The following is a 27,583-nucleotide window of genomic DNA, read 5'->3' as shown; positions in this document are numbered from 1 at the left end:
AGGATGAGTTTGTGTGTCTCTAACCTGTTCCTCAGTGAGGGGAAGCCAGTATATACAGGGAGCTGCTTTGGTCTTACTGAAGAGGTCGTCTAGTAGTTTGGCAGGAGGCTCTTCTGTTGGAACAGATCAAAATGGAGGACGGAGGAGAGAGGGGGAGCGAGTGAGCGTCTGAACATCATAGCTATAGGCTACGAACATAGCTAGGACATTTTGAGGTGTTCAGTAACATGATGTAGTAACAATACTTTCAAAAGTCAGTTTTAATGTGCGATCTATCTAACAGGAGCTTCTGCAAGGCTTAAAACCCCTCTCACCCTTTTTGTCAGTCTTCCTCTCCTTCCCGTCCCTCTCCTTCCGCCTCCTCTCTCTATCCAGGGAGCGAGATCTCCTCCCTCTCTCCCGCACCTCTCCTGGTTTGTCTCCGAAGTCTCGGACCTTGTCCCGGTCCCACTCGCGTTCCGCCCTGGTCCTCTCCCGGCGTTCCATCTCCCTTTCTCTCTCCGCCCACTGGTCCCGCACCCCTCCGACAGCCCCGCGGTCCCCACGCCCGTCCCGTTCAGGCATCAGAGGGGGCAGCCCCCCCGGACGGACTTTGGGACCTCCAGGACCCACAGCAGGCTGGGGGCGATGCTCCTCTCTGGGGTCCACGGTCAGCAGACCTCTGTGGAAGTCCAGCTAGAGAAGGGAGAGAATGAGGGGAAGAAAGGATGAATTAGAGGAAAATAGGGTGAATGAGAGGAGAGGTACATTTTTACATGGGCAGCAGTGTTATTTGTTTGTATTATTATTATTTTAGTATTTTCAATCTTGTCTCATCGCTGCAACTCCCCAACGGGCTCGGGAGGCGAAGGTTGAGTCATGCGTCCTCCGAAACATGACCCGCCAAACCGTGCTTCTTAACACCCGTCCGCTTAACCCGGAAGCCAGCCGCACCAATGTGTCAGAGGAAACACTGTTCAACTGACCACCGAGGTCAGCCTGCAGGCGCCCGGCCCGCCACAAGGAGTCGCTAGAGCGCGATGAGCCAAGTAAAGCCCTCCCCTAACCTGGACGACGCTGGGCCAATTGTGCGCCGCCCTATGGGACTCCCGACCACGGCCGGTTGCGATACAGCCTGGGATCGAACCAGGTCTGTAGTGACACCTCTAGCACTGCGATGCAGTGCCTCAGACTGCTGCGCCACTTGGGAGGCCCTGGGCAGCAGTGTTTTATCACTTTAAACACTTTCTTGGATGGATAAGAGAGGAGAGGAAGGGTTTAATGTGTGTTTGTATTTATTATTATTATGGATTGTATGCATGTGTCTATGTTTGTGTTGCTTCACAGTCCCCACTGTTCCATAAGGTGTATTTTTATCTGTTTAAAAAAAATCAAACATCTAAATGATATATACTCTCTTTATAGACATGATCTACACACCATAGACCGAGGTATTCCTTCTGTTGGGTTACATTCCTTTATGCCTGAGTGAAGCGCCAGCTATTTCTTTCCCAAGCTAGTTTATGAAGATACCCATTAGTTCATCAGGGCTCTTCCTGGAATTCTAGCGTTTACTATTACTATCCGGTTGTTCCCTGTTGGGTGTGAGAGGGTAGAGTAGAATTACCTCATTCTGCTCACAGAAGTCCACACTGAGGAATTTAGGGTTGCTCTGGGGCCACTTCACCCCGTGGAGAGCAGCTCGTGTGGCCACAGCCTCCTCTGTGCTGGAGTACTGGGAGGAGAGAGAGACAGGTCAACAAACAATGGCCAATTATTTGAAAAACAATGGTGTGGTGTGGACTTTCAAAGCCATCAGGGCTCAAGTAATTTGGGAATAAATAATCTGACAAGACTTGATTCTCAGACAGACAATGATAACTGGTATGAGAGAGAGATCGAGAGAGACAGGGTGAGCGAGAGAGAGCGTTACTCACAGTGACGTAGCAGTGAGATTTGATCTTGTCGATCCAGAAGCCCTCCTCCACCACAGAGCCTGTCCTGTTCAGCAGCTCTTTCAGCTGGCCCAGGGTGAAAGGTCGCACCAGGTTACAGACGTGGACGATGTTGGAGACTTTGCCTCTGGGCGGTGAGGGCTGTTTGTCTGTGCGGACAGGATCGTCGATGGTAACAGACACACCAGACTTCTGCTGACTGATGGAGCGACGCACCAGAGTATCACTGGGAGTGACTGAGGGAGAGAGAGAAGGGGGGAAAGGCCAGGGAGAAAGTAGGAAAGAAATGGGTTAGAGGTTTGTCACAATAGACATGTCCAAAAGTATGTGGCCACCTGCTCGTCAAACATCTCATTCCAAAATCATGGGCAATAATATGGAGTTGGTCCCCCTTTTGCTGCTATAACAGCCTCCAATCTTCTGGGAAGGCTTTCCATTAGATGTTGGAACATTGCTGCAGGGACTTCATTCCATTCAGACACAAGAGCATTAGTGAGGTCAGGCCCTGATGTTGGGCGATTAGGCCTGGCTCGCCGTCAGGGTTCCAATTCATCCCAAAGGTGTTAGATAGGGTTGAGTTCATGGCTCTGTGCAGGCCAGTCAAGTTCTTCCACACGATCTCGACAAACCATTTCTGTATGGACCTCGCTTTGTGCACGGGGGCATTGTCATGCTGAAACAGGAAGGGCCTTCCCCAAACGGTTGCCACAAAGTTGGAAGCACAGAATCGTCTAGGATGTCATTGTATGCTGTAGCGTTAAGATTTCCCTTCACTGGAACTAAGGGGCCTAGCCCGAACCAAACTTTACAGTTGGCACTATGCATTGGAGCAGGTAGCGTTCTCCGGGCATCCGCCAAACCCAGATTTATCCGTCGGAACTGCCAGATGGGGAAGCGTGATTCATCACTCCAGAAAACGCATTTCACTGCTCGAGCCCAACGGCGGCGAGCTTTACATCACTCCAGCCGACGCTTGGCATTGCGCATGGTGATCTTAGGCTGCTCGGCCATGGAAACCCATTTCATGAAGCTCCCGACGAACAGTTATTGTGCTGACGTTGCTTCCAGAGGCAGTTTGGAACTCGGTAGTGAGTGTTGCAACCCGAGGACAGAACATTTTTATATGCTATGCGCTTCAGCACTCTGCGGTCCCATTTCTGTGCGCTTGTGTGGCCTACCACTTCGTGGCTGAGTCGTTGTTGCTCCTAGATGTTTCTACTTCACAATAACAGCACCACAAAGGTGGCATCCTATGACGGTGCCACGTTGAAAGTCACTGAGCTCTTCAGTAAGGCCATTCTACTGCCAATGTTTGTCTATGGAGATTGCATGGCTGTGTGCTTGATTTTATACACCTGTCAGCAACGGGTTTGGCTGAAACAACCAAATCCACTCATTTGAGTATATAGTGTATTTGCCTAAGAGGCTTGGGAGATGGTGTTACACTTCAGAACTGGTGTGTGGTAATTCAGGGTTGGTGTCAAATCCATTTAAATTCCAGTCAATTCAGAAATACACTGAAATTCCAATTCTCTTCACTGCTTTTCAATGATGAAAATGTCCAATTGGAATTGGGTCTACTTTCTGAATTGAAATGGTATTGACCCCAACCCTGTGGTTAGTTACCTTTCTTGGTGTCGGCGTCCTGTGTTGTAGAGGACTGACACTCCATGGTGTCTTCTGAGTAGCTGTCCTTTCTCTTCTCTTTGTGTGTCCTCTCTCTGTCACGCTCCCGTTTCTCCTCCTCCTCCTCTTCTCGTCCTCCCTGGCCATTCTCCTGGCTTTCACCTGGGACCACCTGTGAATGGAGGAGAGAATGTAATCACTACAGCTGATTGCAGGATGATACTAATAATACCACAGTGAGTGGGGGAAATCTACATGGAGTCTACCAGTATGTCTCCAATTACTATTATTAACGTCATGTGATCATTCAAGAGATTGCATGGTGGTTCAGATTCCACCTCCGTACAGTACTGCTACATAGATGTCTGTGTATGATCCAGTAGCCTACTAAACAGGGGACCCATCTGACCCCCTGTAGCCTGTATCAGTACACCACCAGTACAGGTGTAGCAGTGGTATTCCCGACTCCCAGCTCTCGTGTGACTTTACGTCTGAACTAGCATCAACAGTTCAAGTCTATATTTTTCTGAGTGAGACACTGTGGCTTTATGCATGAAAGCCCCACACATTTACTCCCCACCTGTGTGACGGTGCGTCTGATCTTGAGGTCCTTGTCCAGGCCCTGGTCCTCCCTGGTGGTAGAGGAGGTGTCCTCGTCCCCAGACAGCTGGATGTCGTCTGGGTGGAGATCCACCACAGCCTCCTGACTGGGCTTGATGTCTGGGATCAGAGACTGGGGGGAGGTCAATCATTTTTAATGTAACAACTTTGAATTCATGTTCTTTCCGAAGTTAAATGTAGTGTTCTTTTTCTCCCCATGAGTTGCTGATCTACTAGTCGATTGTCAGAATGCATGTGCGTGTCCCTCCGTTCGTCCACTCCAGTACCTTGAGTGAGTCTGTGGTGATGCTGATGGATGGTTTCTTGGCGGTGACGGCCGTGCTGGATCCCCACCTCCTCTTCCTCCCAGCGGCGGTCCCCGAGTCTGCCTCTCCTGCTGCTGCTCCCTCTGGAGACGTCTTACTGCCTGCTGAGAGAAACAACAGGTTAGTATCACAGATTGTGTAATAGTGATAACATGAGGGGAAAACTTTTACCCTTTTTGATTGTAAATTACAGATTGAAGACATACAATTCCTGATTCACTGAGGTGAGAATCTGTAAAAAGGTCAACTGGTAATACTCACTGGTCAAAGAGATCTTGCGTGCGGCCAAAGCTTTAAGAGTGGTGCTCTGGAACGACAGAGAGGACATAACAGATACCCCAGGGGTGTGGGGCGAGATGAGACCCAGATACTGGGACAAAACAGACTAAACAGAGAGAGAGAGGTGGGGGGATAGAGAGAGAGGAGAGGTGGGGGATAGAGAGAGAGAGGAGGGGGAGGAGAGGAGAGGTGGGGGGTTAGAGAGAAAGAGTCGAGGTGGGGGCATAGAGAGAGAGGAGAGGTGGGGGGATAGAGAGAGAGGAGAGGTGGGGGGATAGAGAGAGAGGAGAGGTGGGGGGATAGAGAGAAAGGAGAGGTGGGGGGATAGAGAGAGAGGAGAGGTGGGGGGATAGAGAGAGAGGAGAGGTGGGGGGATAGAGAGAGAGGAGAGGTGGGGGATAGAGAGAGAGGAGAGGTGGGGGGATAGAGAGAGAGGAGAGGTGGGGGGATAGAGAGAGGCGAGGTGGGGCATGGAGAGAGGCGAGGTGGGGGCATGGAGAGAGGCGAGGTGGGGGGCATGGAGAGAGGCGAGGTGGGGGCATGGAGAGAGGCGAGGTGGGGGCATGGAGAGAGGCGAGGTGGGGGCATGGAGAGAGGCGAGGTGGGGGGCATAGAGAGAGAGAGGAGAGGTGGGGGCATGGAGAGATGCGAGGTGGGGGGCATGGAGAGAGGCGAGGTGGGGGCATGGAGAGAGGCGAGGTGGGGGGCATGGAGAGAGAGCGAGGTGGGGGGCATGGAGAGATGCGAGGTGGGGGGCATGGAGAGAGGCGAGGTGGGGGCATGGTGAGAGGCGAGGTGGGGGCATGGTGAGAGGCGAGGTGGGGGCATGGTGAGAGGAGAGGTGGGGGCATGGAGAGAGGCGAGTTGGGGGCATGGAGAGAGGCGAGGTGGGGGCATGGAGAGAGGCGAGGTGGGGGCATGGAGAGATGCGAGGTGGGGGGATAGAAAGAGAGGCGAGGTGGGGGGATAGAAAGAGAGGCGAGGTGGGGGCATAGAGAGAGAGAGGAGAGGTGGGGGGATAGAGAGAGGAGAGGTGGGGGGGGTGGGGGGGCTTGGTCGATACAGAGAGACTCCAGACACGTTCGCCCCCACCTTTGTTCAAAGGACACTGGGAGATAATCACTAGAGAACGCCTGAATATACTCCTGCTGTGTGTTGGTGTGGCTGTAGCACTGTAAGAAATCACTAGACAACCAAAGTACACCACTCCTGGTGTGTTAGCGTGAGCTCTAACTCCTACTGTGTTACTGTGGGTGTAGCTAGGCTAATCACCAGATAGCTCCTACTGTGTTACTGTGGGTGTAGCTAGGCTAATCACCAGACAGCTCCTACTGTGTTACTGTGGGTGTAGCTAGGCTAATCACCAGACAGCTCCTACTGTGTTACTGTGGGTGTAGCTAGGCTAATCACCAGACAGCTCCTACTGTGTTACTGTGGGTGTAGCTAGGCTAATCACCAGACAGCTCCTACTGTGTTACTGTGGGTGTAGCTAGGCTAATCACCAGACAGCTCCTACTGTGTTACTGTGGGTGTAGCTAGGCTAATCACCAGACAGCTCCTACTGTGTTACTGTGGGTGTAGCTAGGCTAATCACCAGACAGCTCCTACTGTGTTACTGTGGGTGTAGCTAGGCTAATCACCAGACAACTCCTACTGCGTTACTGTGGGTGTAGCTAGGCTAATCACCAGACAACTCCGACTGGTGTGTGTTGGTGTGTTCTTGTAGACACAGTGGTAATATAATCCTGCTGTGTTGCTGTGGATGTAGTGCCCATTGAGTACAAACCAAGTACATAGAAAATAATACATAAAAGGCATCAACTAGCTTTCCTCTGCTACACTGATCGAGACCTCAGCTGGTTGAGTAGAAGACTGACTGACTGACATTGACTAATACCTTTTAGCTCCAAGTGGAGTGATAAAAGGCGTTGTGTTAATGCATCTTTATGGCCTCTGGGTCTAGGATGTTAATGTTCAGACCAGCATACTAGACAGTCGGGAGGATACCCTTGAGCTGATCGTTAATAATGACTTGAGTGTCTGGCTCTTCCTGTGTGTGGTAAGCAGAGACCGACTGTACTGGAACTGTATCAATTGTTTATAATCCTGTATAGTCTTCGTTATGGCCCTTACATGTAGTCCTTACATTTTACATTTACATTTGTATTGGTGCCTAAACATCAACATAAAATATGACAGGAACTAATGTTGTGAGTCGCTGTTTGGGTTGCGACTGAGTGTTCGATGTCACAGAGGTGGAGGGGTGGGCGCTGGAGACATTGTCTGTCAGACCAGAGACACCTGAACAGGTCTGGGCTGATACTGCAGTTCCAATTCAGTGGAGGATTCAAATAAAGGACGGTGATCTGCCAGGAAATGTATGCAGACACTTAGGATAGGCTAGATATCAGCTTTAGGAGCTCAAATTATTATTTTATTTTTTTATCAAATTGAAACTGCAGTAATTGTGAGTTTAAAAGGGGTTATACTGAGTTACACATAGCAAAATGAAGTCAATCCTCCTGTCTTGAAGTAAACAACCAAAAAGATATGAGAAGAAACTAACTGACATTTCTTTTCTTAATAGTTAATTAAAAGAAAAACAAAAAAACATCTCAAATAGAGAGAAAAATTACAAGTCATTTCCTGGTACCATTGACACCTGATTCCCCACTGGCTTGGCTATGGCCCAACCGCACGGCATTGTGTACTGTATCTAGGCAACAAGGGTCCAATCAGAGAAGGCAGAGGAGTGAGGGCGGTACTCGATTTGAGTGTGCTGAATGGTGATTAGCTGGCAGGCAGGAAGTGATCTTAACTTTGGACTTTTTGACTGGTGCTTTGCTTGATTAGAGTCATTTTGCCTTTTGCTTGTTAGGCAAGGAGTTCATGAATTGTTGGTTCGTCGATTAATATTGGTAGAAGGGGGTCAAAACTTTGGAAGTCCCAATATAAACAAATCGGATCGCTTGATGTCCATGACAGAATTTGCGTGCCCTGTAGACTTGAAAAGTTCCAACTGAAAAGCCTCTGGTTGTGTAATAACCAATAGTCCAATGAGACCACAGATTAAAGTTTAAATCCATAGTGGCTGGTGTAGTGTCAAAAGTTCCGTGAGGGGGAAGCCGTAGGGAGATGTTCAATAGTTGTGAATTCAGAGTGCAGGCTATAAGCACACATACTGATGACTTATTCTGTGTGTACTCTGCAACCAGATTCGCCAAAATATGTCCTTTCGACTTTGCTTTGAGTATCTTTGATGCAAGTGAAACGTTCAAATAAAATCCAGAAGGTTGTAATAGTCTCTAATGAGGATTGACCAGCCAATCAAGGTCCAGGTTGGCTGCTGGCCTGGCAGGCCAAGCCAATAGTAGCATTCGGAACAAGGGAACGAGCCAATGAGCCAATGAAAGGGCCCGTAGCAACAAAACATTTCCATATTTTCTCGCACTCAGCGGTTGTCTTATGAAAAAATATGTAGTCCAAAATAATGTTTTAAATCCATTTCAATAATCCACTCGAGTGTCTACATTGAAGACACATAGCTGGGAGATGCATCAGAGAAAGTCAACTTGGTGTCGTTTCAGATGATCAGGCCCTGATGATATCTGGATGGGCCTCATCAGTGTGTAGGTGGGCCCTGTTCATTCAAGTCCATGAGGCAGAAAGGCTCCTGCCTGTTTATAGTCCTCTCGACCAGTAGGGGGCAGACTGGCATGGAGACACAGGGATAAACAGCAGGAAGTCATCCTGTCTGTGATAAGTCTGGCAGAACATGCTCCTTCTCTCTTGGTGCGGAGAGTAGCTGTAGCTTTAGTTTCTCCACAAAATGGCGGAAGGAAGGAAGGGAGGGCGACGGCAGCAGACAACGTCCCCCTCCCTCCCTCTCCATCAGGCAGTTTAGTGAGTGGGATTCCCTCCCCAGGGTTCTGTTGCTGGTTGCTGTGGCAACAGAGGGCCTCTGGTGTGATGTTATTGTGTTCCTGCTGGCTCAGCGAATGACTGGGCTGGAGGTTAGGGGTGGCTTTTATTCAACCTCTGGTTCTTTGGCTGGCTCAGCTCTGGGCTTTGGTGGGTCAGTCTCAGGCCCTGTGGCTGGCTCAGGGCTGGGCTGGAGGGGAGGCTTTGGTTCTGGGGAGGACTTGCAGGCTCAGCCTCTGGTTCTGTGGCTGAATCAGTGCTGGGGGTTAGGGGAGGCCTTGGTGGCTCAGGCTCTCTGGTTCTCTCTCTGAGGCTACCTCAGTGCAATCAGGTGTGGTGTAGTAGTAGCTCTCACTCTGGGGCCTAGCTCAGGTCCAGCCGAGGCGCTTGGGCATAGCGGGGCAGGAGTTGGAGGAGGAGGAGTAGTAGTAGTGGAGGAGGAGGTGGCAGTAGTAGTAGTACGCAGGTACCATTAGGGGCAATGGAAGAGGCATGGGCACCTTCGTAACAAAGCAATCAATGGGGTTTTAAAACAGCAGTCACACCAAAATAAATAAAGAGATCATGGGAATGAGAGAGAGCGCGCGAGTCGGGACAGAGAGAGAGAGAGCGCACGCGAGTCGGGAGAGAGAGAGCGCGAGTCGAGAGAGAGCGCGCGAGTCGGGACAGAGAGAGAGAGCGCGAGTCGGGAGAGCGCGCGAGTCGGGAGAGAGGGAGAGCGCGCCAGTCGGGAGAGAGGGAGAGCGCGCCAGTCGGGAGAGAGGGAGAGCGCGCCAGTCGGGAGAGAGGGAGAGCGCGCCAGTCGGGAGAGAGGGAGAGCGCGCCAGTCGGGAGAGAGGGAGAGCGCGCCAGTCGGGAGAGAGGGAGAGCGCGCCAGTCGGGAGAGAGGGAGAGCGCGCCAGTCGGGAGAGAGGGAGAGCGCGCCAGTCGGGAGAGAGGGAGAGCGCGCGAGTCGGGACAGAGGGAGAGCGCGCGAGTCGGGACAGAGGGAGAGAGCGCGAGTCGGGACAGAGGGAGAGCGCGAGTCGGGACAGAGGGAGAGCGCGAGTCGGGACAGCGCGAGTCGGAACAGAGAGCGCGAGTCGGAACAGAGAGCGAGAGTCGGGACAGAGAGCCAAAAGCGCGAGTCGGGACAGAGAGCGAGAACGCGAGTCGGGACAGAGAGCGAGAACGCGAGTCGGGACAGAGAGCGAGAACGCGAGTCGGGACAGAGAGCGAGAGCGCGGGTCGGGACAGAGAGCGAGAGTCGGGACAGAGAGCGAGAGTCGGGACAGAGAGCGAGAGTCGGGACAGAGAGCGCGAGTCGGAACAGAGAGCGAGAGTCGGAACAGAGAGCCGAAAGCGCGAGTCGGGACAGAGAGCGAGAACGCGAGTCGGGACAGAGAGCGAGAACGCGAGTCGGGACAGAGAGCGAGCGCGGGTCGGGACAGAGAGCGAGAGTCGGGACAGAGAGCGAGAGTCGGGACAGAGAGCGAGAGTCGGGACAGAGAGCGAGAGTCGGGACAGAGAGCGAGAGTCGGGACAGAGAGCGAGAGTCGGGACAGAGAGCGAGAGTCGGGACAGAGAGCGAGAGTCGGGACAGAGAGCGAGAGTCGGGACAGAGAGCGAGAGTCGGGACAGAGAGCGAGAGTCGGGACAGAGAGCGAGAGTCGGGACAGAGAGCGAGAGTCGGGACAGAGAGCGAGAGTCGGGACAGAGACCGAGTCGGGACAGAGAGCGAGAGTCGGGACAGAGAGCGAGAGTCGGGACAGAGAGCGAGAGTCGGGACAGAGAGCGAGAGTCGGGACAGAGAGCGAGAGTCGGGACAGAGACCGAGTCGGGACAGAGGGATGTAGAGAGAAAATGAGGGAAAGCAGAGGGAGAGACTTGATGCATCTCTTCCTGCACACTGTCAGGGGCTATTACTCATGCAAACCCTGAGGTCACAACCCCACACACACACACACAGTGAGGGTGAGCCATTTCAAAAGGAACTGCTTCGCTGAATAGCAATTGCATTAGTTTATAATCTGAAATGTGTAAAAGTGCAGAATGCTCTGAAGTTCTCATAATGGACTATTGTCATTTGAAATTAGTGGTCCGTTCAGCCACTGACCACTGTTGGTTTACTATGTTGGATCTGACTAACAAGAAGGGAAGGAAGGTTTACGCTCATTTCAAAATGGCCAAACAAATACATTTGACTCTGCCTACCCTTGATGGCTCTGTAGTATTACGTGTATGGTCATAATAGGATTTGGAAAATGTATGTTAAATGCATATTTATGTGCGTGTGTATTTTGTTAGCTTGTGATAATAATGAGCAATGTGACTGTAGATTACCCTGACTCACCCTCTCTCTCACACACACACAAATGACCCAACAACATTGAGATGTGGAGCACGCATGCAGTCCATGTGGAGTTCACGTCTAATTTCACACCCCATTAGTGATGAACCACCTGCAGTCCAGTCGCTAAAGCAACTGCTCTATGAAAACCTCCAGATATAGAAGAATATAGAATAACGTGTGTGTGGCATGTCTATGTGTGAGTGTATGTTGCGAACAGTATCTATCGACATTTAGCTAGCTGTTTCAAAGAGGTTAGGTTAGTTTGTTTAGTCCCATTTGTGGAGAGAAGAATCTACCTATGGGTATTTGAACTGTATCAAACTAAGCCATAGTAACAAGGGGGTTAGTATGTTCGTTCACTGTTACCCTGAAACATCCACAAATATCCATCAATGGACGTTTAACTGTCTCAAACCAGGGCTGTGTCCCATTGGCATCCTATTCCCTATAGTGCACAATTTTATTTCTAGCGCACCCTATGGGCTCCGGTCAAAACAGAGTAGTGCACTATGTAGGGAACAGGGTCCCACTTGGGACACAGCCTGTACCAGACTAAGCCATAGGACAAGGGGGTTACTTCCTGAAACATCCACTGACCCCCCCCAGAGTTAGCCCCAGTTATCCCCATGCGCCCAGGCCCCCACCTCTCCCTCTCAGCGGCCTTACCTCCTCCATGCGGCCCTCACTGTTCTCTGGGTCCCCTTCGGGGGTGGGCTGGGGGGCCCTGGAGTCCTCTGGGTCTGTCCTCTCCACCACCTCCATAGGGCCAGGGCCGGACGGCTCCGACAGGGAAGACTGCTTCTCCTCCCTGGGGAAGAGAGAGAGAGAGAGGATAGTAGAGAGAGATTATGTATTATCATACAAAGATCTGAATGAAGAGCATGTCATCGTAAAACACATAAAAACGGCAAAGATGCGGTCTTTTGTCCTACCTACAACCATTAGCCATGAAAGCTAAAAAGTCAATCTAGTAGGAAGGAACAAAAATGTGTCCCTCATCAAAAAATAAGAGAAGATGGATGGAAGAGGATACCTCTAGTAAAGAGAGAGTCGGACACACACAGAGGACAGATCATGACAAGAGAGCGAGAAGACACAGGAAACGGAGAGAGAGAGAAGGGAAGGTTGGTTGAGGCTAGTTATCTGGGACAGTGCAACTATAAATAACTTTCTCACACCACCAAACAGCCAACTGACACCCAGCGACCCAGCTACGAGGTCATAAATACTCCTCAAAACAAACTCCTCATACGGTCAGTCACACTGATTGACCAACCAAGACATGCACTGCTGACTAACCAAAGACCACACGCGTACACACATTTTGAGGAGATCACTTACAGGGTCATCCTAATGTCACTGACTGATAACCGATTGGACTCCTCAAGCCTTCCACATCGTCCACACCAAAAAAGTGAAGCCATTGTTCTGCGTGTGTCTCTTACACACTCCGAACACACACCTGCAATCTGAGGCCTATGAGGGGCCAGGGGACATATGTCAACTAGAACTCCACCCCAGTGGGGCAGCAGTGGAGGAGCAGCCGGTCCCAGATGTAATCATTAAGAGTGTGTGTTCGTTTGTGTGTTCGTTGGAAGGAGGACTGCCTCTTTGCTAAAGAGGCCCCCCATTTTTTTTTCATTTCCTCATTTATATAACTTAATCCTTACTCCACATTGACCATTGATAGTCCATATAGTACCCCCAGGAGACAGCCTCATCCCCAGCCTTGCCAGGTGGAGAATTATGACACACCATAAGGGCACCCACCCACAATGGCCAACACATGTCTTGTGTATTAAATTATCTCCCATGGTGACACTTGCTCATTAACAACATGAACAGTATTCTTTATCATCATCACGACTCTTAATCTGACACCAGAGCCATATATATTTATACATGGCTCTGTCTGACACCATCCATCTCCTCTCCACAGCAATAACTAACCTGACAAAAGAAGCATAAAAGACGAGGGAGAGGAGGTGGACAATTAATCAGTCATACCCTACCTCTGAAGTGAGAGAGTCGTTACCTACACTGTATTCATATAGTAAGACATTCATACAGAGTGAGACAGGCAGTATATCTATTCATGTACTGGAGTCATAGCGAGACAGGTAGTGTACATTCAGATATATAAAATGGTCTCTAAACAGCCATTTGATTCACACAGCGAGTGTAGGTGAGCTTTAGTACACACACACACAAGCTAAACTGAAACATGTTACGACGAGTCAAGAACAACGAGGAAGTAATTCGTTGTTTAATTCATAAGCTTCTGCATGATTCTCAGTATGTCGCGTTTGATCCAACTACTACCAGTTTTAGTACTTACTCATCTGCGTATATGTATTTTCTGGTACTAATAAACTTGAATGACTGCGGAGTTACCCTGGTATCTCCCATCCCCGAACACGAGTCCAACGGATCCACACCCCACGTGGACGCGGAGAGAGCGAGACTCACGTGCACGACGAATGTATGTAATGTAACACACTTCGTGTCAGTCTAGTAATCAAAAGCCCACCGCTGACAGTGACAACGTATGTTTAGCGATAATTTAATTAGGGCACCAGACGCGCAGGGTGAACGAGCGGTTGAGACATGACACAAGTGACAATCAGCACTGGCTGCGCCTTAGCTACTACGATGAAGCAAATCTAGCAACGTAATGCCTAACCTTTCGCTCTCTATCTTACCCGTTTTTGGTCCCTTCTGATAGCATATTGTCTGGCTCAAACCGCCGACACCTAACACTATCGCAATCGATTGCTCCAGTCAGGCACGGATTGAAATCGAGGACGAGAAATCCTTATGCGGCTGCCGGGTTTGTGCACTGCGACGATATCAGAGTACCAATACACGCACGACGGCCATATTGGATAGCGAGCCGAGAGGGGGAAATAGTTCGCTATCCGGGATCCTTGGGACCTCCAACTCTGACGTCACCCCCATTGAAGACGATTAAAAAATATATATATATATATATATATATATATATTTTTAAACCTTTATTTAACTAGGCAAGTCGGTTAAGAACAAATTCTTATTTACAATGACGGCCTTCACCGGCCAAACCCGGACGACGCTGGGCCAATTGTGCGCCGCCCTATGGGACTCCCAATCACGGCCGGTTGTGATACAGCCTGGAATCGAACCAGGTGGTCTGTAGTGACGCCTCAAGCACTGAGATGCAGTGCCTTAGACCACTGCGCCACTCGGGAGCCCAATTTTCAACTGGTTGGAGTTATTGTATAATAATAATATAATATGCCATTTAGCAGACGCTTTTATCCAAAGCGACTTACAGTCATGCGTGCATACATTTTTGTGTATGGGTGGTCCCGGGGATCGAACCCACTACCTTGGCGTTACAAGCGCCGTGCTCTACCAGCTGAGTTACAGAGGACCACGTAGGGGTTAAGGCAGAGAGGGAAAGGCGAAGCGAGAGGATTTACCCTGCCCAACATCTGTCCGCGTGAGATAAGCCCTTTTTGTATGGAGGTCTGAGAGTGTCGAATTACGCGAGGCTTCTTTTATCCTATAGAAGTTTTGTTATGTTTAGCCTGTTACAAATGTACTGATAAGTGGATGGCATTCCGGCTACTTTGAGAAAAACGACAGTTGTGTGCCTGTTGTTCACACGCGTATTTGCCCGCTCACTGGCTAGAATAGTCCCACCCGATCTCCCCTGCCTTCAATCATTGAGGACATGTCTTTCTATAGTTAGAGCGGTCACTCTGCTATCTTTTCAATATAATAGATAATCTTTGGTTTAGTTTAGGAAAGGGGCGTCCCAAGAATCCCGGATTGCACTAACCGTCTCTCTTCGGCTGTGGGGTGCCTCATTAAACGCCTAACAAGAAATACGACTACCTTTGCCCCTTCCTTGCCTTTTCTATAACTAGTAGTCGCGCAAGTAATAATTGACTGTTTACAATGCTGTCGGTATGTGAAGGGATGCTATCGCTATTTTGTAACAACGAATTTGACATTTGGCAGTAGTAGAGTAGTTACAATGGATCATGCTAAAACGTGGCAAAATCTGGGTGTGGTGTTATGGCCAATTTATTGCGTCATCTCTATATGGAATAAACCGTTCACATTTTCTTTCCAATATATCCATGTGTCAAATGTCCAAATTAGAAATTAAGTCAAACAATGTGTCATTCATCAAAAAACACAAAACCTATGAAACATACTTCACTCATGACATAGATGGACATTAAAACTTAATGATGAGGCAAGAGTTTCTAGAAGATACAGACCATTACCTTGTTTACACAGAGCTGCACTGGGGTCGGAATGCACTCATGGTTACATTAAGAGCCAGCATGAGATATGGGTTGGAAAATCTACCTCAATGCAGGGATGGGATACGCAACTATACTCAACATTTTACATCATCCACACTCATACATAGAGAAGTTTTAAATACTGCGTTTTCACAGAAAACTGCCCTTTTCGTCCTCCTGCTAGCTAGCAGTAGCCACTGCAGCCATTTTTGGAATGGCAGTCAGCCAATAAGCTCCTTTCTTGTTCAGCATGAAGTGCCATTCCATAATAGCTGCTGTGGCTACTGCTAGCGGAGGATGAAAAGGGCAGTTTTCCGGGAAAACTAGTAGTCTGCATTGAGGTACGTTTTCCAACCCATATCTCACGCCGGCTCCAAGGTGTCTTAATGTAACCATGATTGCGTTCAGACCCCAGTGCAGCTCAGTGTAAACAAGCGTAAGGGTAGGGTCGGTATCTTCTGGCAAAGGCAAGACCCATAAAATATATATCTGCACACACATTTTCTCGTACGGCCCAGTACATCACAGGGGCAAAGCTCCCTGCCATCCAGGACCTCTATACCAGGCGGTGTCAGAGGAAGGCCCTCAAAATTGTCAAAGACTCCAGTCACCCTAGTCATAGACTGTTCTCTCTGCTACCGCACGGCAAGCGGTACCGGAGTGCCAAGTCTAGGTCCAAAAGACTTCTCAACAGCTTCTACCCCCAAGCCATAAGACTCCTGAACAGCTAATCATGGCTACCCGGACTATTTGCACTGCCCCCCACCCCATACTTTTTACGCTGCTGCTACTCTGTTAAGTATTTATGCATAGTCACTTTAACTCTACCCACATGTACATATTACCTCAACTACCTCAACTAGCCGGTGCCCCCGCACATTGACTATGCAACGGTACCCCCCTGTATATATAGCCTCCCTACTGTCACTTTATTCTATTGTATATATAGCCTCCCTACTGTCACTTTATTTTTACTTCTGCTCTTTTTTTCTCAACACTTTTTTGTTGTTGTTTTATTCTTACTTTTTTGTTTAAAATAAATGCTCTGTTGGTTAAGGGCTGTAAGTAAGCATTTCACTGTAATGTCTGCACCTGTTGTATTCGGCGCATGTGACCAATAAAATTTGATTTGATTTGATTTAATGGTGCTTCCTGCTTTTATTATAATCTTTAAACTCTTGATCGCTACCTTGAGACGTCCATCCACTCCTGGAGTCAAATTATCCATCCACAGATCAATGACCAGGGCCCGGTTTCCCGATAGCGATGGAGCTTAGGAGTGCTTTAACGATGTATCTTTCCTACAACGGCCGAAGATGTAACGTGTTTCCCAAAACAACACGCAGAGAGAACGGTCGATAAATTGGAGTATGTGTCGATACTTATAGTATCGAAAGAAAGGGAGAATTAAAATCGGATCAGTTTTCTCCATTCAAATCTTACCTTAACATTATCATTATTTTACAATACTGATGACAGATCAGCTCCTATTACCACCTATGGCTGCAAATATTGAGGTGGCTTATTCTAATGCTTACCCAATAAAAATGGACTAAAATCGCTGATTTGGCACATCATTGCACACGTTAGACTACACATGAAATATAGAGACAAATTAGATAGTAGCCTACAAGTATCAAAATAGAACTCAATTGATTTAATATTAAATGTATTTCAATATGATTACCCCGGGCCCCTACTGTTTATATTTTGATGCAGTCATCGCAGTTTTCATTTGAAGCATCTTTTTATACCTCACTTGTTTGTATCAATTGCAAAGACATTGGAAACTTTGTATTGGTAGTCAACTTTGTTCTGAAGTCATCAGCAGTCACAGAGAGAGACGTATAAACCATGCGATTCAATGTTTAGCAGAGATCTGTGTATAAAGTGTCCCAGCAGGGCAAAAATACATCTAACGACGCACTGTTCTACGAGTGGTCTGAGTTAGGCGTTAGATTACGAGCGTTTTCAAGTGCAATGTTAATAACATTGGTTTTGGGAAACCGTTCAGAGATTTAACAATGCTCCTAACGAAGGATCTAACGAACTTAGCCTTAAGATGCTTTTTGGGAAACCGGGCCCAGAAGGATGTGTTCAACGTGTTAAATTCCAAAGAAACATTCACATTACAGACAACTGAGGCAGGGATGATAGAGGGGGTTCGATTAATGTCGCCCGGGCGCACGTGTAGCTGTGTTTTGCACCTTTATAGGGTTAGGCTTCGTGTTCCCAAACGCCCATATCTCCATGTTACAGCTCTTGTTTACGGAAGACAGACGGAACCACCTGTGTTAATTAGCTCCAGTGCATTCGGGAAGTATTCAGACCTTGACTTTTTCCAAATTTTGTTACGTTACAGCCTTGTTCTCAATCTACACACAATACCCCATAATAACAAAGTGAAAACAAGTTTTGGGGAATTTTTGCAACCGGGGGAGAAGGGCCTTGGTCAGGGAGGTCACTCTTGACAGAGCTCCAGAGTTCCTCTGTGGAGATGGGAGAACCTTCCAGAAGGACAACAACCATCTCTGCAGCACTCCACCAATCAGGCTTTTATGGTAGTGGCCAGACAGAAGTCACTCTTCAGTAAAAAGGCACATGACCGCCCGCTTGGAGTTTGCCAAAAGGCACCTAAAGGACTCTCAGACAATGAGAAACAAGATTCTCTGGTCTGATGAATCCAAGATTGAACTCTTTGGCCTGAATGCCAAGCATCACATCTGGAGGAAACCTGGCACCATCCCTACGGTGAAGCATTGTGGTGGCAGCATCATGCTGTAGGGATGTTTTTCAGCAGCAGGGACTTGGAGACTAGTCAGGATCGAGGGAAAGATGAACGGAGCAAAGTACAGAGAGATCCTTGACAAAAACCTGCTCCAGAGCTCTCAGGTCCTCAGACTGGGGTGAAGGTTCACCTTCCAACAGGACAATGACCCTAAGCACACAACCAAGACAATGCAGGAGTGGCTTCGGGACAAGTCTCTGAATGTCCTTGAGTGGTCCAGCCAGAGCCTGAACCCGATCAAACATCTATGGAGATCTGAAAATAGCTGTGCAGCGACGTTCCCCATCCAACCTGACAGAGCTTGAGAGGATCTGCAGAGAAGAATGGGAGAAACTCCCCAAATACAGGTGTGCCAAGCTTGTAGCATCATACCCAAGAAGCCTTGAGGCTGTAATCGCTGCCAAAGGTGCTTCAACAAAGTACTGAGTAAAGGGTCTGAATACTTATGTAAATGTCATATTTCAGTTCTTTATTTTTAATAAATGTGCACACATTTCTAAACCTGTTTTTGCTTTGTCATTATGGGGAATTGTGTAGATTGATGGGGGAAAAAATCAATTTAAACCATTTTAGAATAAGGCTGTAACTTAACAAAATGTGGAAAAAGTCAAGGGGTCTGAATACTTTCCGAACGCACTGTATCTAGCGTGCTCTGAACACCTGTGTGTAAATAATTCCAGCCGCAAAAAACAACTCCACGGTCCTCTTATATTGCTAGTCCAATGCAAATGGACATCCCTGTGTTGAGAGAAATGTCTGAGTTTGACAGGTGTTGCTCGTGGTTTGAGCAAGAAAACAATAGGCCTAACTAAATAGATCAATTGATGCTTAAAACAAAGTGCTGCGCATAGCCTATAAAAAGGGCCTACATGTGTCAACTTTTTAATGCAACCCTTGCTGTTCATAGATCGCAAAGCAGCCTTCCAACTAAACAAAACTTTTGGAAATGACAAGATAACTTTCTCATCCATAGCCTAAAAATGCATCTCAGGTGCAAGTGCACTGTTTAGCACACATCTGCAGGCTGGTGGGCATTTAGGATGTCTACTGCAGATCGTGAAAATAATGATTATGATCACACTTCCTCAATTCCAATATTATGGCGACACTATACCAAAGATGGTTTGGAATGGTTTAGAAACTTGGGAGCCAAGCTCAAGTTGTCAGTGTAGCCTGTTATTGCCTGGACATGTTGAAATATGTTTACGCGTTAGAATTAAAACCTCCAGGCAAATTCCTTCTTAATAGTAATTTATTGGAAAATAAATAATGGGACCCATGTCATCCAAAAAGTTATACTTTTGACTCATCTGTCCATAGAACATTCTTCCAAGAGTCATCCAGGTGCTTCCAGGTGCTTTTTGGCAAACTTGCATCAACTTTTTGGACGAGATGGGTCCCATTTATGTCTGGCGAAAACCAAACACTGCATTCCACAGTAAGAACCTCATACTAACGGTCAAGCATTGTGGTGGTAGTGTGATGGTTTGGGGATACTTTGCTGCCTCAGGACCTGGAAGCCTTTCCTTAATAGAAGGAACCATGAATTCTGCTCTGTATCAGAGAATTCTACAGGAGAATGTCAGGCCATCCGTCTGTGAGCTGAAGCACAGCTGGGTCATGCAGCAAGACACACAATCAAGTCTACATGAAAATGGTTAAAAAGTAACACATTTGAAGTTTTGGAATGGCCTAGTCAAAGTCCAGACCTAATCCCAATTGAGATGTTGTGGCAGGACTTGAAACGAGCAGTTCATGCTTGAAAACCCACACGTCACTAAGTTAAAGCAGTTCTGCATGGAAGAGTGGGCCAAAATTCCTCCACAGCGATGTGAGAGACTGATCAACAACTACAGGAAGCATTTGGTTGCAGTCATTGCAGCTAAAGGTGGCACAACCAGTTAGAGTGTAAGGGGGCAATTACTTTTTCACACAGGGGAGTTGGGTGTTATGATAACTTTGTTAATTAATTAAATAAAATAACTTATTTTTTTGTAAACTCGGGTTCCCTTTATCTAATATTAGGTTTTGGTTGAAGATCTGATAACATTCAGTATTAACAATATGCAATAATAGAGAACATCTGAAAGGGGGCAAATACTTTTTCACAGCACTGTACAAATCGGTAATGCATCGGAAAATGTATGTGTGCAAATATTAGCAGCTCACCAAGGGTTTGTTTTGTGAAGTGTGTGTGTCAGGGTTTCCGTTATGAAAATGTGGCGCTGGACATTTGACCGGCAGCATTTTAATTTACCCGTATATTTCTCAGACCCATATGCATTGGGTGCATAACCTGATTAGGGCGTCCACCCACGGTGCTCCCAAATTCATACAACCGTTAGGACTAGGATAATTTTTTTTAAATTACAAAATAAAAGGCTTTGTTTAGCTAAAATGTTGATCAACTATTATTTCTTAACATTATTAGCGCAGCAATGTTCACAAGGCAGTAGGCTACGCGTGAATGTGGATTTTGCTACCGGACAGTGAAAGAAAGTTGAAAACCAACAGAACATGAGAGAAATGGGCTACTGGTTTCAATGGCATATGGAAGTCTTTATAAAATAATTGCCTCCACGGACAGGGTTGGATTTTGGCTATAGGCTACTTTGAAGCAAGGTAAAACATGCCTCATAATATGTAGTAAAATGTTCAGGTTTCAAACAATTAAGCAGCTATATGCTTTCAAAATGCATAACGCCTCCAGCTCATTACAAAGTGGTGGGTGACGCACTGATGAAGCCTGCCTTCTTTGCCTATGCATTTGAATGGCTAATGGGAAGCGCACTTCAATTACCAGTTGAGAAATACAAATATTACCTCTTTAATCGTGGCCAAAAAACATTTGAACACATGATTGCATTTAGAATTGTTGCGCAATGATTGGGCTTATAAAAGTGATGTCTGACATATTTTCCGCTAAAAGACTGTATCTGTATGCTGTGCGTGTCATAAATAAGATACATAATGAATATACACATGCGTCAATTTAATTCCACTAAATTATGCAAATTGACCCATAGACCAATAATCATGACCGGTCAAACGTATTTCCATCAACTGGTATCCTATAGGGCGGCGCACAATTGGCCCAGCGTCGTCCGGATTTTTCCCGGTGTAGGCCGTCATTGTAAACAAGAATTTGTTCTTAACTGACAATGATTAGGCTAAAAATCATTATTTTTCTTCTTCTACCAGACAATTAGCCGCCGGCAATTTTATTGACTGGCTTTTCCATTTTTTTAGCAGCCTAAATCCGGCTATTACCGGCTAATGGAAACCCTGGTGTGTATGTGTAAAGAACAAGGAGGAGTGTGTGCGTTGTGAGAGCAACTCAAATGGTATTATGGCTGACCTGGAAGACTGTTTCTTCTCTCCTCCCTTTTCCAGTCTTCTCTTTTCATCCTGTCTTCCTTTTCCAGGGCCAGACTTCTGACAAACAAATAGAATGAGCAAACGACAGACAATTGGCAATATATGGCAAAATATCAATGTGTTGTGTTAGAGACAAAAGCAAGAAGCTACTTCTGTACCGGAAAATAATCCCCTTTTATATGATCAAATAAAAGCATGTCAAGAAAGATTGCTGGGATTGTATGAGGGAAGAGGGGTTATTATGTTAAATTATTATGTTCAATAATATAAAGAAGCATGTCACAGGTGGTGAAGCATCTTTTACTAATTCTCCTCAGCCCACACTGACCCAGTCAGTATGAGAAGGTGAGTTTAACTCACTTGCACCCAGAGTGACACACTGCCAGTCTGGTGCATCAGTATTAGCATGGCGGGATCATCATCGGAGACTAATGTGTAGACTGCTCTAGTACTGAAGGGTGATGGTAGCTTGTCATTGCAGAGAGAAAGATTGATTTGACATCCGGATTACCCAGTCACTAACCTTTTTTTTGTCCTGGGAGGAGTTGGAGCCAGAGGAACGTGATGAAGAGGATCCAGAATCGGAGGAAGAGTCGCCGCTGCTGGTGGGGGATGACCTCCTGTTGCTCGCCCTCTTCCTCTGCCTGCACCTCTCTTCTTCCTTCTTCCTCTCATCTTCCTTCCGCTTCTTCTCCTCTTCTCTCTTACCTAGGTAAGAGGGGGGCAGAACAGGCCCCATGGGCTCAACCTCAACAGCCTCTTCAGGTCCCCTTCTCCTGGTCTCCCCGGCTTTCGCTGTCCCCTTTTCTGCCTGGCTGTCACGCTCCTTCTCCATCTTCCCATCGTCTCCTCCAGGCTTTTCCGCGGACGCCTTGTTCGGTGAGGTGACCTCTATGGTGTTGTCCGTGTGCTGCTGGGCCCCTGAGACGAGGACTCCCTGTTTGAGCGGTTTCACAGATATACCATGGGGTTCAGGGGGTCCCCCTGGGGTGGTCACCACCACAGACCCTTCCTGCCCAGGTTTGGGAGGGGACGTCATGGAGCCAGATGAGGTGTCGGAGAACATGCGGGGCTTCTTGGGGGCGACGGCAGGCAGGCAGGTGGTTGAGCCGGGAGGGGAGGAGAGGGGTTCGTCCCTGCCGAAGGGTGACTTCTTCGGGCTGTCCCCCTGGTTCACCGCAGGCACCTCTGACCCCCCAGACCCAAACTGTGAGGACGCAGACAGAGACATCAAATCACGTCTGTGCTTCCCTGGCGGCAGGCAACTCTCCCTCTCCTTCTCTTCCTGTTTCTCCTTCTCCACCTGCTTCTTCTCTTTCTCCGTCCTCTTCTGTGCCGTCTCTCCAGATGGACCCTGGGGCTCAGCGGTGAGGGTCATGCTGGGGACAGCTGCTCCAGACACCAGAGAGAGAGGATGGGACTGGGCTCCTGATCCAAACATAGCCACTGGTGCAGGGACCTCAGCTACAGGGACGGATCCGGAGTGCGCTGCGCTGCTGCCTCCTGTGTGGGTGATAGCAGCCCCAGGGAACATGACTACCCCAACCCCCGGTCCTGCTCCTGGGATGCTGCTACCTCCATCTCCTGGTCCGGAAGACTCCCCACCAGGACCTGTGTGGCCGTCTGAGGCACCCTCACCACTCTTTCCGAACGCTCCCTCGGAAGCCATCTTGCGGGCGAGCAGGGAGAGGGGTCCGGGCCGCCGCTGGGCCAGGGGCTCTGGGCTGCTGGAGCGGGAGCTGGAGTCGGAGTCCTGCCTCTGGAGGCCACCTGGAGGGGAGCGGACGGCCACCCCAGCCCCTGCTCTTTCTGGCTCCTCAGCCATGTCGGGCGGGCTCTGCTTGGGGGTGTCGGGGAGGGGGAAGGAGAGCTCTGGGGGTGGAGAGGGGGGCGGGGTGGGCTGGCGGAGCTGCATGGGTGGTTGGTGTACTACCTGCTGAGGGGGGATATGTTGCGGAGGCTGGAGCTTGCGTCTGGACCGCTCTCGGCCCGCTGGGACGCTGGGGGAAGGCTCCTGGGGCTGGGGGGGAGGGGAACGTCCTCCTCCTCTTCCTCCGCCACCGACCCCTCTCCTTGCCCCCGCTGCAGGTCCCCACTCATCTTCATCCTCCTCACTGCTGTCATCATCTTCATCGCTGTCTTCCTGGACGCGGTTACCCCCGGCGCCGGCTGCTGCCTGGGCGGAGCGGCTGAGGTGGAGCACATAGTGGGCGGGTCGGTCGTCATCCGCCGGGGCAGTGCCTTCCTTCTCCTGGGCCTGGGCGCGGGGGGGCATGGAGGGTGGCAGGCCCTGGCGCTCGGGGTCCCCCAGGACACGCACAGACAGGGAGGCCACAGCGCGGGGAGGGGAGGGGGTGGTGGGCTCCTCGTGGCGGAGGGAGGGACGCTGCTGCATCCAGGATCCAGGACCTCCAGGGGCGTCAGGGGACTCCTGGGGCACGGAGCCTGGGCCAAAGTGTGGTCTGCGAGTCATCATCCCTTTGCCCATAACCTGGGACATCATTCCCATCATCATTGGCCCTCCTTCACCTCCTCCCTCTTCCTCTGCCCGGGTCAGTGGGGGCTGGGAGGGCATGGGGCGATGCTGGGGTGTGAGAGGTGAGGTTGGGGGAAAGAGAGAGAGAGAAATTGAGACTGTTAGCTAGGCTGATATGAACACATGAACAAGAACAAAACTTATAGGAGAATAAATATATCTTGGACCGTTCGAATGTGATTGGCTTTTGAGCATCTTCTGCTTCTCTGTGTGTGTGAGTGTGTGTGTGTGTTACTGACCTTGTCAGGGTGGTAGGAAGCGCTGTCGTTGCCCTGCTCTGTGTGCTCCTCCTCCTCCTCATCCTCCTCCTCCTCCTCCTCAGGGCCTGTTTCCCCTGCTGAGGAGAAACAGAGGTTAGAGGTCAGGGGTCAGAACTCAGACTCTGCACTACAACTCAATTGGAGAGAACAAGAAAGACAGCTCACTCAACATACCTGAAATAACCTGGTATATACAAATAATTTAAACTGGACAGTTTTATCTCCATCTCTACATTCAAAGACTCAATCATGGACACTCTTACTGACACTTGTGGCTGCTTCGTGTGACGTACTGCTGTCTCTACCTTTGTGCTGTTGTCTGTGCCTAACAATGTTTGTACCATGTTGTGCTGCTGCCATGTTGTGTTGCTACCGTGTTGTTGCTGCTATGCTGTGTTGTCTTAGGTCTCTCTTTATGTAGTGTTGTGGTGTCTCTTGTCGTAATGTGTGTTTTGTCCTACATTTTTATTTTTAATCCCAGCCCCCATCCACGCAAGAGGCCTCTTGGTAGGCCGTCATTGTAAATAAGAATTTGTTCTTAATTGACTTGCCTTGTTAAATAAAGGTTCAATTTAATAAATAAAGGTTCAATTTAATAAATAAAGACACAGAAGTTGTGTTAGTACCCTTTCGGGTAAAATAATAAAATATATTAAAGTGGGTATTGTGGTTCATTTCTAGCAGTTCTCCTCAGCCCACACTGACCCAGTCAGTATGAGAAGGTGAGTTTAACTCACTTGCACCCAGAGAGACACACTGCCAGTCTGGTGCATCAGTATTAGCATGGCGGGATCATCATTGGAGACAATAAGGACTTGGGGACATTACATGGTGCAAGAGGCCTGAGATGGGCCCACTAGCCATATATGCAGATGAGAAATGCACTCAGCTATAAGGCCACGGTTTATATGCAGATGTGAATGGCACTCAGCTAACTGCCCTCCATTCATATAGTGCCACTGGTATCACTCTACAGTTGTTAACTGCACTAAGCTATAGGGCCATCGTACATTGTTCAGATGTAGTTCAAGTCTGCCTCTATGTCCACACTAGCATACCACTTACAATGCATGCGCAAAACATTGCTTCAGTGTGGATATTGGAACAGACTATGGTCCAATGTCCACTCGACACTAGCATTCCGTGCTAAGTAGTGTGCTAGTGTGGCTATTAAAGCCTGGTTGTGGGTGTCTTACCATCGGCCTCGGCCGCCTCCCGGGCCTCTCTCTCCAGCCTCTGGCGGAGGAGCTCCTGCTGCTGGGCCAGGTACTGCTTTATAAAGCTGTTCTGGCTCATCTCCTCCCCAATCTGAACACACAGGGGATATAGTCACAACATTAGAAAACCGGAAGGGAAAGACTAGGCTATATGTGCGTTTTAATGATACAGGACTCATCTTCACCCCAATCTAAAACGATAGACACACAATCGGGAGGGGGGTAAAATGATCACCTTTGTGCATTTAACAATACAGGTAGAAATATTTTCGAATTCATTTGAGGGTAAAAAAAATACATATCTGGTCTGAAACACACAGATGACTGACATTTAAATCAGGTAACCTCCATAACATTGTCTCTACATCTAGTGTCGACTCTCCAACCAGTAGTGTATTGCTTTTACCTGGGAGTTGGGCTGGAGCCCAATGTGGGAAGTGGAGGTCCTCTTAACATTCTCCAACATCAGAGCCTGAAACAGCGACCAAAATACTGGTTAAAACACATAAGAAATGCAGGTTAATAAGAGCTATTTGTTCATTCTCCTCAGCACACACTGACCCAGTCAGTATGCGAAGGTGAGTTTAACTCACTTGCACCCAGAGAGACACACTGCCAGTCTGGTGCATCAGTATTAGCATGGCGGGATCATCATAGGAGAGAAAATAATAATAATAGCAATATAGACAGTCCGTAGCAAAACTAACCGAATGATTACAGGCACATAGATGAAATCATTCAACAAATGTAGCATCCTAGACAGGACAACAAGCCCTTGTTCCCATTCAACTCCAGCTGCAAGTGATGCCCAAAACGTCGTCATAGTGGTCGGGAGCAGGGTCTCTGAAACACTCTCTCTGTCCTGCCCTCTGTATGGAGATTCTCTTCTAATGAACAGACCCGTTTTTATTCCATATAGGCTAAATACGGAACGTAGAAGCGAAATGAATCGTTCGTTGGTCAGTTGCATAGAAGGAGGGGCATCATTGGGTAATGATCCAAATCGACTCGGGTCATTGAGGTTAGAGTGCCAGCCAGTTTCGATTGCCCTTCCACTGACATTTTGCAAACCTTCAGCTTGCATTCGATTGGAAATGCGGAAGAATAGCCCATTTTCACACACAGGATATAGACCATTATACACGCAAAGTAAACTGCATGGCTGATTAAAAAACGGGTAGTTATAATTTATGCAATTATTTGTGATTGCTGAGCATTGTGTGCAATTAAGTTATCACACTTATGAGGCAATTATAATGCAATTGGGAAATCAATTTTCTAATGGTGGTGTGCAAATTAATATTCAGCACTAGCTTGCTGGAAACCTAATGTTTTTCATTGGCGGTATTGTTAAGGAAAATGTAACTAGGTAATAATATAGCTAGCTAATTGAAGAGAAAAATAAAAGCAACTTCACGTTAATTATCTCCTAAATATGTTTGCCTTACTAAGCTAACTACGTAGCTAGCGAGCTACTGTTACTGTAAACGGCGCATATGGGCAGGCGCGTACACAATCACCCTGCCCCCTTTTCCTCTCACTCACACAGAGCGCGGGCCCGACGACAGAGGGACTGCTGCTGGTTAGTTCGCTAGCATAAACACACTCCGGTTGGGCCTTCAGTTCGGTCCGTGCAACACATATCAACTTTGAAGAGTGTTGCACCACACAATATATAGTTCTACAATTGGTTCGACGTATTTTAACATACCGATGGATCATTTGCCAGACCTGAAATCCTCCGCACGCGTATGAGTGCCTAATATTATGCATTCCCGCTCCCGAACCACCGACACACGGCCTATAAATCCACTCTCGCCTCCTGCTGAACTTGACCAGCTTGTCCGTAGAAGCAATAACCGGCGCCAAACTTACCCCTTTTAGTCGCTTAACGAGCGCATTTTTCGCCCCGCTTTTAGGGAGGTGTCGATGCTCCAAAGCGGCTTTCAAATCCGCCACACGTAGGGATTGTAGCGGTTTACCATCCAGCGTAACATCTTCATCCGCCATTTTGCTTTCCTTTCGCTGAAGCTCCAACAGGCGTCGCTACGTCACAGTTTGGCAATCTCCGGAGGGGGTGGAGACTTT

General features: G+C 48.3%; 1 protein-coding gene and 3 non-coding genes across 9 annotated transcripts in view; all 4 read right to left on the bottom strand.

Moving 5' to 3' along the window:
* LOC123482967 (apoptotic chromatin condensation inducer in the nucleus-like) overlaps positions 1-27,531 on the bottom strand; it is a 29,219-nt gene extending 1,688 nt beyond the window's left edge. Inside the window, exons 1-15 of one of the 6 annotated variants that reach the window (XM_045212213.1) lie at positions 27,371-27,531; positions 25,902-25,967; positions 25,475-25,586; positions 24,258-24,355; positions 22,006-24,066; positions 21,463-21,539; positions 11,685-11,826; positions 4,748-4,793; positions 4,448-4,590; positions 4,138-4,293; positions 3,561-3,732; positions 1,917-2,170; positions 1,607-1,714; positions 315-675; positions 25-113 (exon numbers count right to left, since the gene is read on the bottom strand). In XM_045212213.1, coding sequence (XP_045068148.1) covers positions 25-113; positions 315-675; positions 1,607-1,714; positions 1,917-2,170; positions 3,561-3,732; positions 4,138-4,293; positions 4,448-4,590; positions 4,748-4,793; positions 11,685-11,826; positions 21,463-21,539; positions 22,006-24,066; positions 24,258-24,355; positions 25,475-25,586; positions 25,902-25,967; positions 27,371-27,505 — 4,020 coding nt within the window. In that variant the 5' untranslated portion in view covers positions 27,506-27,531. The remainder of the gene's footprint in view (positions 1-24; positions 114-314; positions 676-1,606; positions 1,715-1,916; positions 2,171-3,560; positions 3,733-4,137; positions 4,294-4,447; positions 4,591-4,747; positions 4,794-11,684; positions 11,827-21,462; positions 21,540-22,005; positions 24,067-24,257; positions 24,356-25,474; positions 25,587-25,901; positions 25,968-27,370) is intronic. The other 5 variants (XM_045212214.1, XM_045212218.1, XM_045212219.1 and 2 more) reach the window with 5 other exon arrangements.
* LOC123482988 lies at positions 21,791-21,909 on the bottom strand. The gene has a single exon (XR_006658029.1). It is a non-coding gene; the product is annotated as a small nucleolar RNA U6-53/MBII-28 (small nucleolar RNA).
* LOC121573085 lies at positions 24,964-25,082 on the bottom strand. Its single transcript, XR_006001964.2, has one exon. It is a non-coding gene; the product is annotated as a small nucleolar RNA U6-53/MBII-28 (small nucleolar RNA).
* LOC121573087 lies at positions 26,037-26,155 on the bottom strand. Its single transcript, XR_006001966.2, has one exon. It is a non-coding gene; the product is annotated as a small nucleolar RNA U6-53/MBII-28 (small nucleolar RNA).
* Positions 27,532-27,583: the final 52 nt, after the last annotated feature.

The sequence above is a fragment of the Coregonus clupeaformis genome, unplaced genomic scaffold (genome assembly GCF_020615455.1).
Source record: "Coregonus clupeaformis isolate EN_2021a unplaced genomic scaffold, ASM2061545v1 scaf0001, whole genome shotgun sequence".
In the NCBI taxonomy this organism is placed as follows: domain Eukaryota; kingdom Metazoa; phylum Chordata; class Actinopteri; order Salmoniformes; family Salmonidae; genus Coregonus; species Coregonus clupeaformis.
Note: the sequence above shows the minus strand (reverse complement) of the source record. Positions and strands in the feature narration are given on the sequence as shown.